The sequence below is a fragment of the Pomacea canaliculata genome, linkage group LG2, assembly GCF_003073045.1.
Source record: "Pomacea canaliculata isolate SZHN2017 linkage group LG2, ASM307304v1, whole genome shotgun sequence".
NCBI lineage: Eukaryota > Metazoa > Mollusca > Gastropoda > Architaenioglossa > Ampullariidae > Pomacea > Pomacea canaliculata.
This window is the reverse complement of record NC_037591.1, coordinates 33,790,832-33,807,816: the sequence shown is the minus strand read 5'-3', so window position 1 is coordinate 33,807,816 and position 16,985 is coordinate 33,790,832. Positions and strand designations below refer to the sequence as shown.

The window sequence follows — 16,985 nt, the reverse complement described above, 5'->3', positions numbered from 1 at the left end:
GATGTGCCAGACGCGTGGTGGCTGATGGAAAATCGAGTTTGACGGGGAGGAGGGGGGAACTTAAGTGTGAGGAAACTGATTCATCGTTTAATAAGGGGTCAGATGGGGTGGAGAGAGATGATAGTTCACACTGGCACCACTCCGTATGTCTCCTCTTATATCTGAGGATCGCTCTTGTTTTCGATTTCAGTAGTAAAGGATTGATCACTGTTGTGTGTCATTCCAGTCTTGCGACTGTACATTTTCCCCATGCTGTCACATGTTTTGTATTCATATATATCTCACATATATAAAACGGTGAAATTAGCGTATCATTAGGTGCGACCCTCGGTCCATGGGAAATAATCCATGGAATCCACTCTAAGAGGACATAACGACATTTTAAGATGCATCAAGCCTAAGCTATTTTCAATATTTAGAAATCTTTCTAAGAAATACATTTGTGTAAATTAAAACAAGATTAAGAAATGCATATATAAATATTTATTAATATATTATACACATGTATATTTAGTAGAACTTAGCGCTGTCACTTGGAAAGGGAGTTAACTCGTGTCGGCTTGTCATCGTCAGCTGGCGACTGTAGTTGGATTCGGAACATCGTCCGATGAGAGCAATCATAAAGTACGCAAGACAAAATACAAAAGAATGGAAATAATAGGTGTATGTATAGGTCTGGAAGTAGTGCTCATGGTGTTTGTTACCACACAATGGATGTCTCAGGAGCAGCATTGTGATTTTCACGACAGACTAGTTGACTAGTTCATTTCCGCGAAGTTTCCAGGAAGAGATAAGCTTGGATCGGAAAGTTATCGAGTGATTATGTCAGACGACGACTACACAAGTGAACCAGATTGAAGAGGTCAAAGGCAGTTAAACAGCTGTACATGTACCACAGAGGGCAAGTTTTGTTGTTTTTTATTGAATTAATTTAACCAGATTCAAGTGTAATTTGCATTTATGTGAGGGGCTTTCCCAAATTCCTCTCTGATGTAACTATCTTACTGAGGGCAGTCATTTACTTGGTTTAATTTATTTTTTCTTTATTTTGTTGTTGTTGCTGCTGTGCTGCTGCTGCTGCTGTTGTTGTTGTTGTCTCAGAAGTATAGTTTGTTTTAACTCATATATCAGAAATATCAGGAACACTTCAAAACCCCTTAAGTTTATGAATAAAGAATTTGTCCGAAAAAGACCATAGATGTGCTTTGGAACACTTTGTTCAAATAAAAATCAGTTGAAGACCCGATAGTTTTCAAATGTGCAAATTGATATAGCATCTTGTTTGAAATTACATTCTACCTGTTGAACACTGGTCCAGTGCTAATATGCTAATGCTTCAACCATACACTGGTCCAGTAAAGAGGATATCTTGAATACCTCTTAACCAGACATTGCTACCTTAGAGTACAGCTGTGGTGGATAAGAATACTATAAAACAACTGTGGAAAGGAAGACCAGGTAACATCATATCTTGCTGATGTGTCCTCTCCTTAATTAGCTGTGGCTCCAGACATGACCTGACGCCACAAACCTGATCATCTCATTTTGGAGAATATCCAAGGACTTGGAAGAAGACTGCCTAGATTTTCTTTTTCTCTTTATCACCATCCAAACACATTAATTCCTGTAAATCAAAGATGAACAACTAGTGTTCTGGTGGAAATGAATAATGTAAAAATTATATATTATTTACAAACAGTTCAAATAAAGATTTACTAACAGTTGTATTTCCTTTTTTTTTTTTGCAGAACACAAATAGTGATGTAATTTCAAGCATAGAAAAATATGGCTTTGACTAGTTTATGTTTTGATACAAAAATGAAGGCGGTCTTAAGAAAGTACAGAGTGGAGCTAGTTAGTTCTCTGCAAGTGGATGATCTACTTGATCATCTAATACGGGATCATGTGTTTGAATGTGATGACTACATCAAGGTAAATATGTTATGCACTGGGTTTTTTTTCACATGAAAGATTATTTTTCAACAACACGCATATTTTATTCACTGCACTCAGCTAAGTTATGTGGACTTTAATATTTTATGCATCATTCAGAGCACATTTCACTCTTGACATGTTCTTTTAGTAGGCACAGAAAAACAAGTACATGAAGGAAATATTGGGGATGGAGGGGGTGGTGGAGAAGATAGAGTGGGAGGAAGAGACAGTGAAAGACTTCATTTTCACCATCTGTAGTCATAGCAACAGATCAGTATAAGGCTTCTATTCTAAATTGAATGAGTAAACATTTTTAAATGATGTTGTTGCTGCAGACACATAAAATGCAGGAGTAGTAATATGTTAAAATATCATTGTAATGAAATAATGAGCAAGTTGGTTATTAATATGATATTTTAACAGGATAAATGGTTGGTTGATTCATTGAATTACTGATTGTAAATAGGCTGAGAAGACTCGCCAGGATAAAGTGCGAAAACTCTTGGAGGACCTACAGAAGAGACCTGCTTCTGATTTCTGGAAGTTTATACAGGCAATGATTAGTACACAACAGAGTCACCTAGCTGAAAAACTGATTCAGTGAGTGTGTTGGGTCATTGAGACAAAACTGTAAAAAAACAGATGTTTCTCAACTAAGAGTATTATAATAATATTAAGTCTATCCATACTAATATATATAGCCATAAAAATGTGAAAAAATGTTCATACATCAATGTCAATATGATGTGCACAGGTTAGTGCTCTCTCTCCCTTTCTGTTTTCGTCAGCTTTTGTCTGAAGATATCCATAGCAGATAATTTGTAAAATATTCAATAGCTAGCACACTGAATTAAAAAACCAATTAAACTTTAGGCTGATTCCACACTCATTACTTTTGTCCTTAAAATATTGGAGCTGTAGAAGAAAATTTCTTTTGCAGAGAATACAAACATCTTGGAGGTGTTGTACCACTCGTGACTAGTAGTCAGCATGAGCATCCCCAGCAACCCACAGAGCGAGGCAGAAGAAATGGGTAAAGAAATTTAATATTTGAGAGGCAAGACATTATAGAAATGTTTGACGTGTTTGAAATGTTTGATATAAATTTGAGCACTTTGTAAAAGATTCATTCATTAACTGAAAAGAGGTACAGCCTGTGTGACATGTACTTACATGACAACCTGCAGTCTTGCAGATACTTAATGTCTTATTTACACATTTTTAAAGTGTACATTGTGCACAGTTTAATATCTGGAACAAATGTTAATATCTTTCTGGCAGTAAGTTGCACATTTTTGTTTACAAAAATATTTGGCAGTAAAAACAACACATTTGTCCCAGCTAGTCTGTTATTGATTAAGATCTCTCTGGTAGGAAAGTGTTTGTTATCAGCATATAACCTCAACAGACCCAAAACCTTTTATAAGGGCATACATGTAAACTATGTGCTTGACTAACAGTCTGTATTGCTGCTAGTCAGTAGTCAAAACCATAACAACAATGACAGAGTCATTTAGTCTCTTTGATTTTCATCCTATATATATGATGCTTTGTTGCACCTCTTTAACTTACAGTTCGTTTTTTGGAACAAGCTACAAATTAAATCTGGTGCAAGGTTTTATTTAAAAACAAAGTATTCTTTTGAATTAAATATCATAGGAATTATATGAATAATGAAATTCACTTTGTTAGAGGGGTGCATAAAGGGAGGTAAGAATGCTGACCAAAATATTTCACATTTCCAAGTGCCAATTAAGTGTTAAATTGCATTCATTGTTCTAGCCAGAATGGAGTCAATATTTGAAGTTTGTCATGATGTAAGGCAAACAGCTGTGTTTTATACATTGAAGTATATAGTACATTTTAGCATATTCATAATTGAAGGGACATTCGGTAAAGAGCAAAAGCATAATTTAAAATGTTTTAAAGTTTGCTTACAAAAATGATCATAATGGAACAATGGAAGATGGTCATGACTATCTGCTTTATGGAAAAAAGTGGTGTTCAAATATTTAATAAATTTGATAAAATGAAGAAAAAAGCTAGTTATGTGGATGTGAGAGCGTACAGATTAATCTTATTTGCTTTACAGTGAGGATATAAGGAAAGAACGCTGCTTGCATTACATGGCACAATGTACTAGTTACTAATTAGCACATTGTGTACTGGTTTGTTTGTCAGTATAGCCTTAGTTGCTGGCTCAGTGTATAGTATATCACCTTTGGTGTAATGCATGAATTCTTTCCCCTTCCACAGAGGGAAGGATTTTCAAAATTATCATTTAGATTATGTGCATATGCACACGTCCACCAATACATCTCTGTTATTTTCCTTAATAGAGAATATTTGTAATTTTTACCAGGTCTCCTTATCATGAATGGTCTGATGGGCGAGTAGTGACTTCACCTTGTGATGCCACAACTTCAGATTCAGAGGACCATAGACAATCTAGACAACAAAATACTAATCGTACAGGTATATTTGGAGAAAGTTTTACAGGTTTTTAGCCATACAAAGTAGGTAGGATGGCATAGCGTAGTTTTGATAAGTATAGATTTTGACTGGACTAAGTTTTTGCTCTCTGCCAAAGCAAAACAAACAGCACTTAAACAGAACATTTTCCAGGACAGATTGCCAGTTGTGTTGTATGTAAACCTGCAAGATATAATGTCCAGTAAGTTTGCAAAAAGTAAATATAGTCAAATATAAATGCAAACTTGTAAAGGGTCCAATAACCATTGGGGCAGTGCATGTAAGTAGTTCACAATGTTTTGACATAGCATGTGGACAGCAGAGCCCAACCCTTTCCTTCCTTGATAAATCAGGTTCCAGTTTCTGTTGGGTAGGCAAGTTCTGTTTACCAGCTGCAGGCTTGAACAGTGCTCAAGACAAAGTCAAATATCCTAATCAATAGACTACAAAGTTTTGTTTTTTTCCAGTTTTCTAAAAACACCTAATTCACTGCATTCAATACATTTATTAAAAAAATAACTTTTTCATCATTCAAAACACCTTCATAAATGAATTCAGTTTTTCAGAAAAATTAAAATTACTGGATCTTGTTCAAGCAAACTGATCGACACTGTCAGAAAATGTGAATTGTATCTTCCTTAACAGGACACAGAACATACTGGGGAGAACTAATTGCTGTTTTAGGAGTATCGGAATCTGTTGGTAAAATTCTATTACGAAATTCTCAACTGAAACCATTTTTCTGTTACTATCTGACAGCATTTATTAAGTACGCATTTCCACAGTGTCTTTTCAAACTTAGCATTCCATTTAATTAATTCCTGTATGCAGTGAATTCAAATCACTGAGCAATGACTGCACAAATCAGTGAGATCTTTTTGAAAATTAGGATAATGCACTAGATCTAGCTGCATGAAAATAAGTTTTTCTTTACAGGATATTAACATTTAAAAATCTGAGCAAATAACTTTACAAGATACGTCTTTCAACATTGTTCCCACCCTCATTTTGGAATAGAAAAGCATTACAAAAGCAGGATTGCTGTCATGGCAACATCTGTTTAGAATGAGATTAAAAATCTCTTTTGCACTTCAGGCATTAGAATATTGGTCAATCAGCATGTGATTTTATGAAAAATAAGAGCTAAGCAATAGTGGTTTGCTTAATTGTTGTCATTGACTTGTTGGTGTCTTTGAAAATGCTCCCTTACTTGCATTTGAGATAGTTACATTTTTCTATCCAGTATACGAACAAAAGAAGGCAGAATATCCTTTGGTATGTATCACTCCAAAACTCTGGCATACAGTATGTGTGTTTATATATCTGTAGTTGTGTGCTAAAGTGCACAAGGGATATTGCATCCATATATTTGTCTATATGTGGGCTCGTATGTGGATGCATATGCCTGCATGCATTTGCCTCTGTGTGTATAGGTGCATGTGTGCACACATATATTTGTTTTTGTTTGTATCATTATTTTAAATCTGATATAGAGAAATGACAATAATTAAATTGCAAAGTAAAATTTTTTATGTCTTGACATCTTAATAACAGATTTTACTTTAGTGAATGAAAATTCAAGATGTTATATGAAAGAAGTTTATCAGCTGTCTAAAGAGTTAAATTTGATGAGAAATAAAAACAAGTGTACACTATTATCTTAAATAAATTATGTGAAGTATGAGTAAGGAACTACAGTATTTCATGATTCAAATTGATATAGAAATATCTGAGCTGAAAAGTTTAATACGTTAAAAATCAGTTTTGTCAAGTATGTACCACAACTTCAAAGCTCAAAGCTACACAAAAGGTCACTCTCCATCAACATCATTTCAGTGGTATTCTTGATTTAGCTAATAACTTTTGTAAGATATACTTATAACGTGGCTTTGTATATGATTACATATGGTGACAAAAATTTTCTTTGAATATTGTATAGTGGTGTATAAGAATAGGTGAATGGTTTCCATTTTTTTTCAGAATATTTATAAAATGGAATCAACACCACGAGGTTTGGCTCTTGTCATAGACAATGAAAGTTTTGATCCAGGTGTGGGAGATCGGCATGGCACTGTAGAAGATGCTGAAGCACTCAGGAATCTGCTGATTGACCTTGACTTTGAAATCCAAATGAAGAGAAATTGTTCAGCAGAAGTAAGCCTATCTTTCTGTTTTTTTTTTAAAGTTGACAAATGCATAAGAAATGCTTTAAAAGCATCCTATATGCATATTTTTGCATTTACAAAGCATGTAATACAAAGCATAAACACGTTGGCAAGAATGTAAAATACATCTGCTAAACAAATACTTTCTGACAAGGTCCAATGCAAGAAATATGCTAAAGTAAAACAAACCAAAATTTCAGGAAATGAGAAATACGCTGCAAAACTTTGCACTTTCTCTCTCTGGTCGAGAGATTGATGCTTGTATTGTGGCAGTGCTATCACATGGAAGAAGAAATGAAGAAATTTTAGGAACTGATGGACAAGTTGTCACAACTTCAGAAATGCGTCATTATTTTGGGAATCAACTGTGTCCAACCATGGCAGGCAAACCAAAGCTGTTTATAATACAGGCATGCAAGGGAGGTAGGTCAGTTGAAATCATACCAATACATTGTCCATGGCTTTTATATAGAATTCCTTGGTTCCAAAAAATATGAAGTTCTTCTCCTATCACTTGTCAAAATACCATGTCAGATTCCTCGTGTACTATTGCTTGGTCAATAAATGAATTCTTATTCTTATACAGATTTTTGATGCCTTCACCAGTTCCTGTTGTTTGTAAATTTTGCTCAGTCATCATGACAGTGTTGTCACCAGTGCTAGTTTCTGGTTTCAGCAATTCTGCCTAGCACGAATTGATCCCTTTCTCAGTTTTCTTGATGCTAGTACATAATCACATTACTTCTCAGATTTTAATTTTTTTCAGATATGGAAGACACACTTTGTGGCCAGAGGAGACATGTTCAAGGAGAAAGTCTTGCTGATGTTGAAAAAGAGGTGTTTCACCAGCCAGCTGTCCCCAGACCACTGCCAGACAATGCTGATATTTGCTTTTTATATGCAACAGTAGAAGGTAAGAGCATCTTATTTTTATTATTTTTTTGGAAGATTATATATATATCTATGAAATATATCACGAATATTCAATTTTTTATATAATTACTTAAAAAGATCATATTAGTGAAATTTGTGATACTTTAACTTGTCTGTAACCACTAGCTGCTGAAATATGATGGCCTAGACTGATATGAATTGATGAAGGATATTATTGTCTTATACCATAAAGTTGCAAAAATATTGATTACTGAATTGTTTATGAGTACCTTTTATGCATTTGTATATAAAGTACTTGTTCAAAGTTTTTTTTTTCCTGCTAAATCTTTTTCAAAAAATTGCTTAGTTCTGACATTTATTATTTCTGATGTACAATGGTAAGAATAAAATATGTGTGTGTGTGCAGGCTTTGTTGCATACAGGAATGTTTTCATACGCAAGTTGTGTGAGGTATTCCGTGCAAATGCTGACAAGTTTCACGTGAAGGAAATAGCAACATTAGTGAGTTTTGTTCCTGTTTGGCCTAACCACCTCTACATAAAGTTTACTTAAATTTGTGAGGATTTAATGACACTTTAAGTGCAGCTGGAGGATGATTTTAAATTAACTATGAAGAATTTATTGCTGGTGTTTACAAAACTTAAACTTGCAGATAAATCCAGAAGTGACCATTTTGTTTTAGACTTTCTAACCCGATAACACAAGAGATGTAAAATAATAGTTGACTAGATGTAGGCATAATTTCCAAAAGAATTCCTGTCCTCAGTGATTACTATATGCTTGGAATGCTTATCAAACTTTCATTTCAGCTCAACAGTGAGATGGCCAGTTTATCCTTAGATGGAAGATTAACCATGTCAGAAGACAGAGGATCACTTACAAAATTCTGGTATCTCAATCCACCAAGTTCTGTTTAAAATGGTTGGTTAAGTAGCTTGGCAGCAAAGTGCTACTAAAGAGATCATTTCACATTTTGGGGAAAGATGGTGAGAGGAAAAATGAGTGCCTTGGGAAAAATATACAGCAAACAGGTGTCACATACAGAGCATTTCAAGACGAGATCTGAATGCAGGACCTTTTTGTTCTCACTGTTATCATTGTCACCACCACATTTGAAACACTGATGGGTACCTTCTGCTTTTATTAAGTCAGGTTCTTTGACCTGAATCAGTTGTTTGAGAGGTAACAGAGTGAATTTGATGGATGCAGCAGTTGTATGGACTTTTCTGGCTCAGTACAATATCATAGTAACCAAATATGCATGAAATTACTTTTAAATTTTATGTATGACGACAGCTTTGCAGTCCTGTGTACCACAAGTATTTCTTCTCGATAGGATATTCATAGCATAATTGCCTATTTTTTCATGGCATTTAGCCCTTTGTCCATAGCAACATGAAGCACATTTTCATTGACAACTCTCAGTAGTTTTGAGTCCATTGTCATTAACAACCCAGCACACATTTGTCAATTACTTAATGTAAATATTAAATACACTGAACATTTATATTAACAAAGTATATTTATTTTTGTCAGCTTTTATCTTCTGAACAACTTGATTCATCTGTTTCACAAATGTATTCTTTTGACTCACTATGACACAACAGAAATTTCCATTCAAAATTGTGCCTTCACCTGTTGAAATAGAAATGGAAGGAAATCTATTCTACAGGAGGTGTTAAAAACCCACCTGAATAGTTTACATATTTTGCAGATAAAGATACAGGTAACATAAAACTAACCTGTAAATTTCAGCCTCTAAAACCCATCCATTAAATTAATTATGCAATAACAAAGTATATCGGTAACAGCAGACAGGTCCGCAAGTTGCCCATGGCTCTCTTAGAGTTCAGTGATGAGCATAAATACCTGTGATATATGAAACAGGATCTGTTTGTCTTGAGAAAATGAAATTTGCCATTGTGACTGTGTTCATACCTGCTCAAAACTAAAAATAAAAAAAAGTATTCTAAAACACAGGTCTTGACAATTTAGCATCATAGTGAACGAGATGCACTTGTACAAGCGTGCTGGCATGCATGCACACACACACACTTCCAAATCATACAATTTGGATTTTATTTTAAGCAGGCTTTCTCTGAAACAAATTTGGAGCTATAGGACACAGGTGATTCAACATGACAGACCTAAAAATGGTTTGTTCTACAGCAGGATATAAATGAGAAGTTTAACACTTCATTAAAACATTTTCATTGCCATCTTATTAATCAGGATGATTGTGTTAACTATGCAAAAGATTCCTTGTAGCCTAATTTTTAAAGACTTTTTTCCTAACCGACTTCATAGATCTGCTTTACTGAAAGAAATAGCTACAAGAAAACTACTGACAGAGGAAAGGCTAAAACAATTTTAGTTCTATCTGCAAAGAACAGTAAGATGATCAATTTAAAATAAAGTATAAAAATAGGTTGAGGAAAAGTGGCTTTGGCGATGAGATGTTTTGTAAACCGTAAAACTTATTAACCAAGATGTAAATATTGCATTGACTTATCAAATTTGGTCAAATTAGGGAACAATACTGTATGATAATGGAGATTTTTTGCCATGCATAAAGCAGACACCTTGTGTTTTCATCAAGCAATAAGAAGAAAGACTTTTCATCAAATCTCTTTAATTTGTGTAACTTAACAATGATCTAAAATATTCTGTCACATATAAAATTTAATACACCGTTGGTCACTTTTCAAAGTAGATTTTTCCTTTAAGATCTGATCTTTTGAATGGAAAACTGAATTTATACATTTATACTTCATTTAACTGAAATTCTGAGAATGTAAAGTCATGGTAAAATGTTTCAGCCCAACAAAGTCTAGGATACTCTCTTATAATGCACTGTTTTCAATAGCCAATGTGTAGTATATTCACTGCCTACAGTTGTTCCATCCCTTTGTCTTAAAGTAGACCTAAATCTGATTTTGACACTGCAGTTAGAAGGCATCAGCTGGACATTAACATCTATTTTTTATGTTTATCAAACACTCCTTGTCTTAATATTACTGTTTCTGGCATTACGTTAAACATCAAACAACCAAGCAACAATGATCAAAGCACTGTGAAAAAATAAAGATTTCTCCTTGTCTTACATCAATAGAAACCAGTTCTCCTCCATATCTAAATGCACAAGAAGGTTAAAAGTCCCATAGAGCGTAGAAGCAGTGAGCTAAAGGTGATTCACAACATCTAGAGCAAGTGGAGGGTAGAGCCCAATCGCCTCCAGCTACATATGCCTTTCCAAATAAATCCCATACTCATCAGTGCTGAGTAAAGCGAGGGAGTTTCTTAGTCAATCTTCTATCAAATGTTGACCTCACTATGTTCTGAATTGGTTAATACAAATAACTCCCATTAAAAAGGCAAAAGGTGGAGCACTGTTCAACAATTTTGCTTAATTTCCCTGAGTTGCAGAGCGACCATCTTTAGGTTCCCCCCACCCACAACCCACCTTTGCAAGCCAGATTAATGCAACGGTTGGTGGCAGCTACACTACACTAAAAGCAGTTGGTGATAAAATATATAAACTGTTTTAAACAGGTTTCCTCTCACATCCCTATGAAACCAAACATGTTGTGTTGAGCACCTAACCCTTATGCTTTTCTTTGAAGAAAACTATTTGGACAATAAAATCTTTTTGTCAAATCCACAGCCCTGATTAAACACAAACTGATTGTAACAAAAAAAAAATTCATCTGTACTTATTCAAGAACTATTTCTTTTCAACATACACAGGCAAGCATGGACATGTACATATGCACCCATTCACACATGCATACTAAATACATGCTTAACAATTCTTTTTTGTATTGCACAAGAATTGGCTACAATCGTTTTAACCAGGTTGGAGTGATCATATACAAACCATTACTGACGATATGTGACTGTGCACTTGGTGGAGAGTTGATGCGCTGCATGGAATTAGGATCTCGCTGTACCCCCCCAAATAAGACCAGTTCTCCTCGTCCTTCTATTAAGGAATGAAAAATAGTCTCTTCAGGAGCACCTTGGGACGGTAAATCTTGCACAGGCAACCAGGCTGCAGTTTGAGATGTTAAAACCTGGCTAATATCGAGCACGTGTATCAACATTGGGTTTCGTGGCCCATGGTCCAATGGTCTCACCTGATGCACCCTGTTGGTGCTGCTGTTCCCACCAACGCTGCGACTCCGCAGCCGATTTTCATGCTTGCGCAGCATATCCAGCTGTCGCTGTCTATTGTGCATGGCATTAGGTCGCACAGATGGAAAGCCAGGGCGAGGTGCATGTGCCCCAACCTCCTGGTCAGGGTTACGATCTGAGTCGGAATCACTAGAGTGATAATCATGTTGCTGATTTCCATTAACTTCATGACTTGGACCAGGAACTTCCTGGGCATTTCTCTGTGCTGCCCCTCTCTCTTCAGCACTTACATTCCAAGCCTGATCAACTGCTCTCAGATTATCATTCTCTGCTCCTCCTCCTCCAGCTGCCAAAGGAACCACAGCACCCCTGACTCCAAAGCTAGCATTTCCTCCATTGCGAGCCCCATTCCGCTGGAATGCAGACATGAGAGGGGCATGGTGTACAGGGGGGTGATGCCCAACCCCAATGTATAAAGGAGGACCTGGCAGTTGTCCAGGGTCTGCATGAGGAGGTACCCACACCCTGTTGCCCTGAAGGATAATGGGCTGAGCATCTGTAGGGCTATTGCTGGATACCTTTGCCTTTGATTTTCTACTCAGAACTACTAGAGATCCATCTACCTGCAAGAAAGAAAAGAGTTTATAAGGTAACAAATAAATGATTTTGCAACAGCATGCAAGCTCTGACAACACCAGAACATTTGTTCTACAAATAAACTGAAAGATCACTTTTTTTTTTAAAGAAATGATAAAGTCAATATTAAAATGATATTGTGCACTTTATGCATTGGTTATAATAGTATTTACTGTAGGAAATATTTTACTACTGCTAGCAATTCGATATAGGCCATGAATACATTCTGACAGGCTGTGAAAAAGTTGTATATTTAACAAAGCCTGTAATATGATTTATCCAGTAATAATAATGTTTGAGTCAGCAAAAATGAGACCCAAGAAACTCAAGGAGAACCAATATTAACCATGCAGGCAGGATGGCACCAAATTTGTGGAGGGGCCCATTCAGGATTCAGGACAAGAATTTCTTCCCACCACCATTCCTCATTTTCTGACAAATGTAGCAGCCATAAGTCACTAAAAATCTGGATAACATCAAAAAGAAAATTTACATGAAAAATAAGTGCTGAACCATACAAAATAACGAACAGCCAAAATAGACGTTGAGGTTTACACAAGCAATATCTCCCAACTGCAGTTCTTCCCTCAAAAATAATTGAAAAATTTTATATAAGATCTTATGTGCATTAAAATCTCTAACATTTTAACCAGCATTTGAGAGCTAAGATAATAATAATAAAGTTTACATAGCACATTTCCCCACTTTACAAAAGAATGGCTAAAAAAATGTGCAAAATACACATATATAGCCCAATATATGTCGGGAAATAAACGACAAAAAAGAGGCAAAGAAGAGCATGATATTTATTTGTTCATATATATATATTCATACACACACACCCTCTCAACTTCCATTCACAAGCACATAAATGTTACCTGGTTAGGACCTCCACAGCCACCTAATACTAAGATGTGTTTCCTGTCCAGTGTTACCTAAAAAAAAAAAAAACAAAACCTATTCAAGAACACGCATCAAAATTGAAAGTGAAAAAGTTAGTGGAATAAGATTAAACTGGACATTCATTTGTGCCCTGAATGCACTGTCAGTTATATATTTTTCAGGCAAGACAGAAAATCAACACCTTTCCTGAAGTTGTTTCTCCCCTGGATGTATTTTATGTACTTGTCACAGTTTTAAGGGATATTGAAACATAACCTCAGCTAAGACAAACATCACATTTATATAGAAAAAGCACTTGAAATATAAAATACTTCTATGAACATGAATTATTTGTTTAGTTTTCTTAAATCTATATAAAAGATGGCAGGAAGACCAGAAAAAAATAGTTCATGATGCACAATGGTTGAGTACTGATCAAATGCACGGACACCGAAACAGAGTTCACTAAAAAATATTACTTGAGGACTGAAACATTTCAACATGGAGCAGTTTGAGTCCCAAGTTGAGTCACTGTACACCCATAATATCAAAGAACTAAAAAAATGCCTGTTACCTGAGATTGTCCATATCTAGGCTTTGGTTTCTTTCCTGTAATTGATGGCTGTTTCCAAACTAATTCTAGAAAGTCAAACACCTGTACTTCATTACATCTGAAACAATTGAGCAAAAATGACACAATATTCAAACAGACATAGAGCAATACCCCTTGTAATCTGACAGTAAGACTTAAATCTTCTTATTTTCTTCTTCAAATGCAAGTTCCAGTATATTTATCGGTATTGTAGATAAAAGTAATCTTGCTTTTTTTTTATCAACAGATGCTTACAAATTAGCAATAAGTCATACAACAGCTTTCTGAAAATTTTTATGAAACCTCAAGAAATGGAAAGAACGTTTAACGCTCAAGTTTTTCCTCCCAAAGCTTGCAGACCTTTGAGTTTATGTATGCAAAAAAAAGGATGAGAGAAACTGGAACCTTTGAAATTAAAAAAGTTTGATTTTTTTAGCATAATGAGACATTTAAACATTATTTTTCTAGATAAGAAAAACTAAGGTGAAACTTCGAGCAGCAGCAATAGTTTGGTAAAATTTTTTGCAAAATTTTAAATGACAATGAGTAAATAAACCAATTTCTATGGTAAAATACTTGCTTACCCAGTCCCAGGGTCCTGTGATCCACCAAACACAACCATTAGGTCCCCAACAACAGAAGCTGAATGTCCCGCAACACGATGCAATGACTCATTAGAGAAAGCCATGACCTGTGACCATCGATTAGTCGCAGGGGTGTACATGTGAAGTTCACTGAAGTACCGTGGTGCCTAAGGGAATAGAAACCTGTCAGTAGCAACATTGTGTGCTGTCCAAGCATGAGCTTCTCCACGTGTCTGTCATCAGACTTTAGGGCGAATTATTGCTAAAGCTCCAAATTTTAATTACCTGGTGAAGAGGCATAGGTGTTGGGTGACTCCATCCTCCAAATAAAACTAATGAGTCCTTGTAAACCACCATGGAAGCACATGCCTTGGGTGATGGGTAGGTTCCTTGTGATTACATAAAAATGCCACAGTAAACATGTTGCAAATTTTTACAAAACCCTAGAAACAATAATAATAAAGCACTTATATAAACATGTTTTCTTGCCTGCCAGTGAGCTCAATGCACTTAAAAGAAGCAAGTCCAATATCACACTTGGTGACTATAAAAACAGGAGGAGAGAGGGATAGAAGATGATAGGAAAAGTAAGAGACAATCAGACTAAGAGAGGCATTAACAAAAGTGGTAGGCGTTAAGGACAGGACTGACAGGTTCAAAGATGGTCAATGTTATAGCTGAAAGACATTCCAGACACTGAGGCCATAGAATGAAAAGCAGCAGCTCCCATATTTGTTTCATCTGGTGCATGGCATGTACAGAAGGTCCACATGAGCAGACCATAGTGACCAACATCTCAGACAGGTATCCTGGGGCCAGCCCCAAAGGCAATGATAGCAAAATATAGACACTTTGTAGTCTAGGCAAGCCTGAACTGGCAGCAGTTCATATCCAACAATGAATGCTATTAGGTAGTGTAGAGGGGTAAAAAGATCAAGGATAAAGACTACTAAAAAGGATCAAAGAATTGTGAGTTTAACTAAGCTCACAAATATAAAGCCAGGAATATTTTTCTAGTTGTTAGCTTAGTTTATTCCTTGTTACACCTCGAGGAGCATAGGGCCACAACAACACCTCGCCAGCAGACCCATTCTTAGGCAGCCCTCCTCAGTTGGGCCCCTGTGGTTCCAACATCCTTTGCCTTGTTCTCTACTGTTCTTTTCCAAGTCTGCTTTGGACTCCAGACTCTACTCTTCCCCTGAAGGTTCCAGTGAAGTGCCTGCCTACCAATGGCGTCAGCTGGTTTGTGAAGGTGTGTCCTATCCAGCCCCATTTGCGCTTGTTGATGTCTTGGCTAGAGGCATTCTAGTTGTATTAATGAATATTTACTATTGTGATATTTTGACACCTAAGATTAGTGTAGCTGTAGCCTTGTGATTAGTGTTCTCTGGGGCAAAAGGTACCAGTTGAAAATTCACTTAAACCACTGAATGAAAAACTCTCTGCTCACCAAGCAGTGATAAGTACCTGATTTATTACAGAAGATGCACATCATATCAGCTCTTAATATGACTCATATTTGTCTTAGTTTTTGTCAAGACTAGATTCTTAAATGTTGTAGACATGCTTGATCTGAATGACAGTTTGTTTACAGCACAGTATCAAGTTGATTAAAATGGTGAACAAGTTTGGGAAATAGAAGAATAAGCAATTTTTACAAGGAAGGAAACACCCATCCCTCTTAAAAAAGTAGGGTTTATGAAGCAAACAGACTGAGCTTTATTAGCTTTCTTAAGTTTTGTTTTAAAACAGTCATGTACATGTGGAACTTCATACCCATGGCCAATGGTCGCACCCACTGTCTTGTGGCAAGATCAAAACGCCACAGGTCATTAAATGTAGTATTTGTGGAGGTGCAGCCACCAAAGATGTACATGGATTGCTGAAAATAACAGGCAGAGTGAGAATACCGGTCTGTTATACTGGGGCCACCATCGCTCTGGATATAAGACCAGTTCATCTGATGTATACGTAGCATCTGGCAGAAGTTACGACGCAGCTTCGCAATGAGATCTAACAAACAAAAAGTATCAAAATTATTAATAACGCTCACTAAACGCACGACGTTGTTCATTACGGCAACCTTCCCTCCTCATTTTCTCATGTTCTTTCTGCATTAGAAATGGACTGATAATCGCCATCCCCTGAACTCTGTACTAGTAGTGGGAGACAGTTGTGTTTCTCGTTTCCCATGGAACCATCACAACACAACTAGCAGTCATCCTTTAAAAATCCATGAAAAGCATAAATGATAGATTTTAATTTAGCTTATTGTGTTTTTTTAACTACAAGAATTTTCTAAAACTGAAAAATAGAGAACTGTGAGAATGGGGAGAATACTGCGTTATTAGTGCGTGTTGCGATACCATCGTTTATTATGCACAAGCTTCGGATATCTCACCCGACAGAATTCGATGCCACAGTTTGCAAACAAGCATGGCTCTTTTGAAGTCTCCATATGGTGATAAATAGCTGAATATCAATTCCAGAATTTCTTCTGGCAGATTACCAAAAGAGGACTCTTGCTGCATATCGTCTGCATCCATTGCAATAGCGACCATGGACGGTAAGCTTCCTATAAATCTCTTATTCTTAAGTAGCACGATCTGAAAATCTCGCGAGATGACGACTTAGCAGACGACAATGATTTGGTTTGGGTGAAATTATCCTTTCTAAATAATGATTGAAAGT

General features: G+C 36.1%; 2 protein-coding genes across 3 annotated transcripts; one reads left to right on the top strand and one right to left on the bottom strand.

Moving 5' to 3' along the window:
- Positions 1 to 563: 563 nt before the first annotated feature.
- On the top strand, positions 564 to 9,441 carry LOC112556538 (caspase-14-like). Of its 2 annotated transcripts, XM_025225633.1 has the most exons (11): positions 564 to 901; positions 1,749 to 1,932; positions 2,402 to 2,535; positions 2,876 to 2,968; positions 4,298 to 4,410; positions 5,651 to 5,682; positions 6,388 to 6,561; positions 6,773 to 6,995; positions 7,339 to 7,485; positions 7,873 to 7,967; positions 8,276 to 9,441. In XM_025225633.1, exons 2-11 carry the CDS (start codon positions 1,786 to 1,788, stop codon positions 8,381 to 8,383), a joined length of 1,266 nt encoding a protein of 421 aa, XP_025081418.1. In that variant the 5' UTR covers positions 564 to 901; positions 1,749 to 1,785; the 3' UTR covers positions 8,384 to 9,441. The 2 variants fall into 2 exon arrangements, with proteins under 2 accessions (XP_025081418.1, XP_025081419.1); XM_025225634.1 differs by lacking the exon at positions 5,651 to 5,682 and having other exon boundaries at positions 6,458 to 6,561.
- A 637-nt stretch (positions 9,442 to 10,078) lies between these two features.
- LOC112556537 (F-box only protein 42-like) lies at positions 10,079 to 16,895 on the bottom strand. The gene is made up of 8 exons (XM_025225632.1): positions 16,696 to 16,895; positions 16,071 to 16,307; positions 14,580 to 14,683; positions 14,295 to 14,461; positions 13,693 to 13,789; positions 13,115 to 13,171; positions 12,583 to 12,702; positions 10,079 to 12,223 (listed from the first exon to the last, which is right to left on the bottom strand). The coding sequence occupies exons 1-8, from the start codon at positions 16,853 to 16,855 to the stop codon at positions 11,303 to 11,305; spliced, it is 1,863 nt and encodes a 620-aa protein (XP_025081417.1). The 5' UTR covers positions 16,856 to 16,895; the 3' UTR covers positions 10,079 to 11,302.
- Between the last annotated feature and the right edge of the window lie 90 nt (positions 16,896 to 16,985).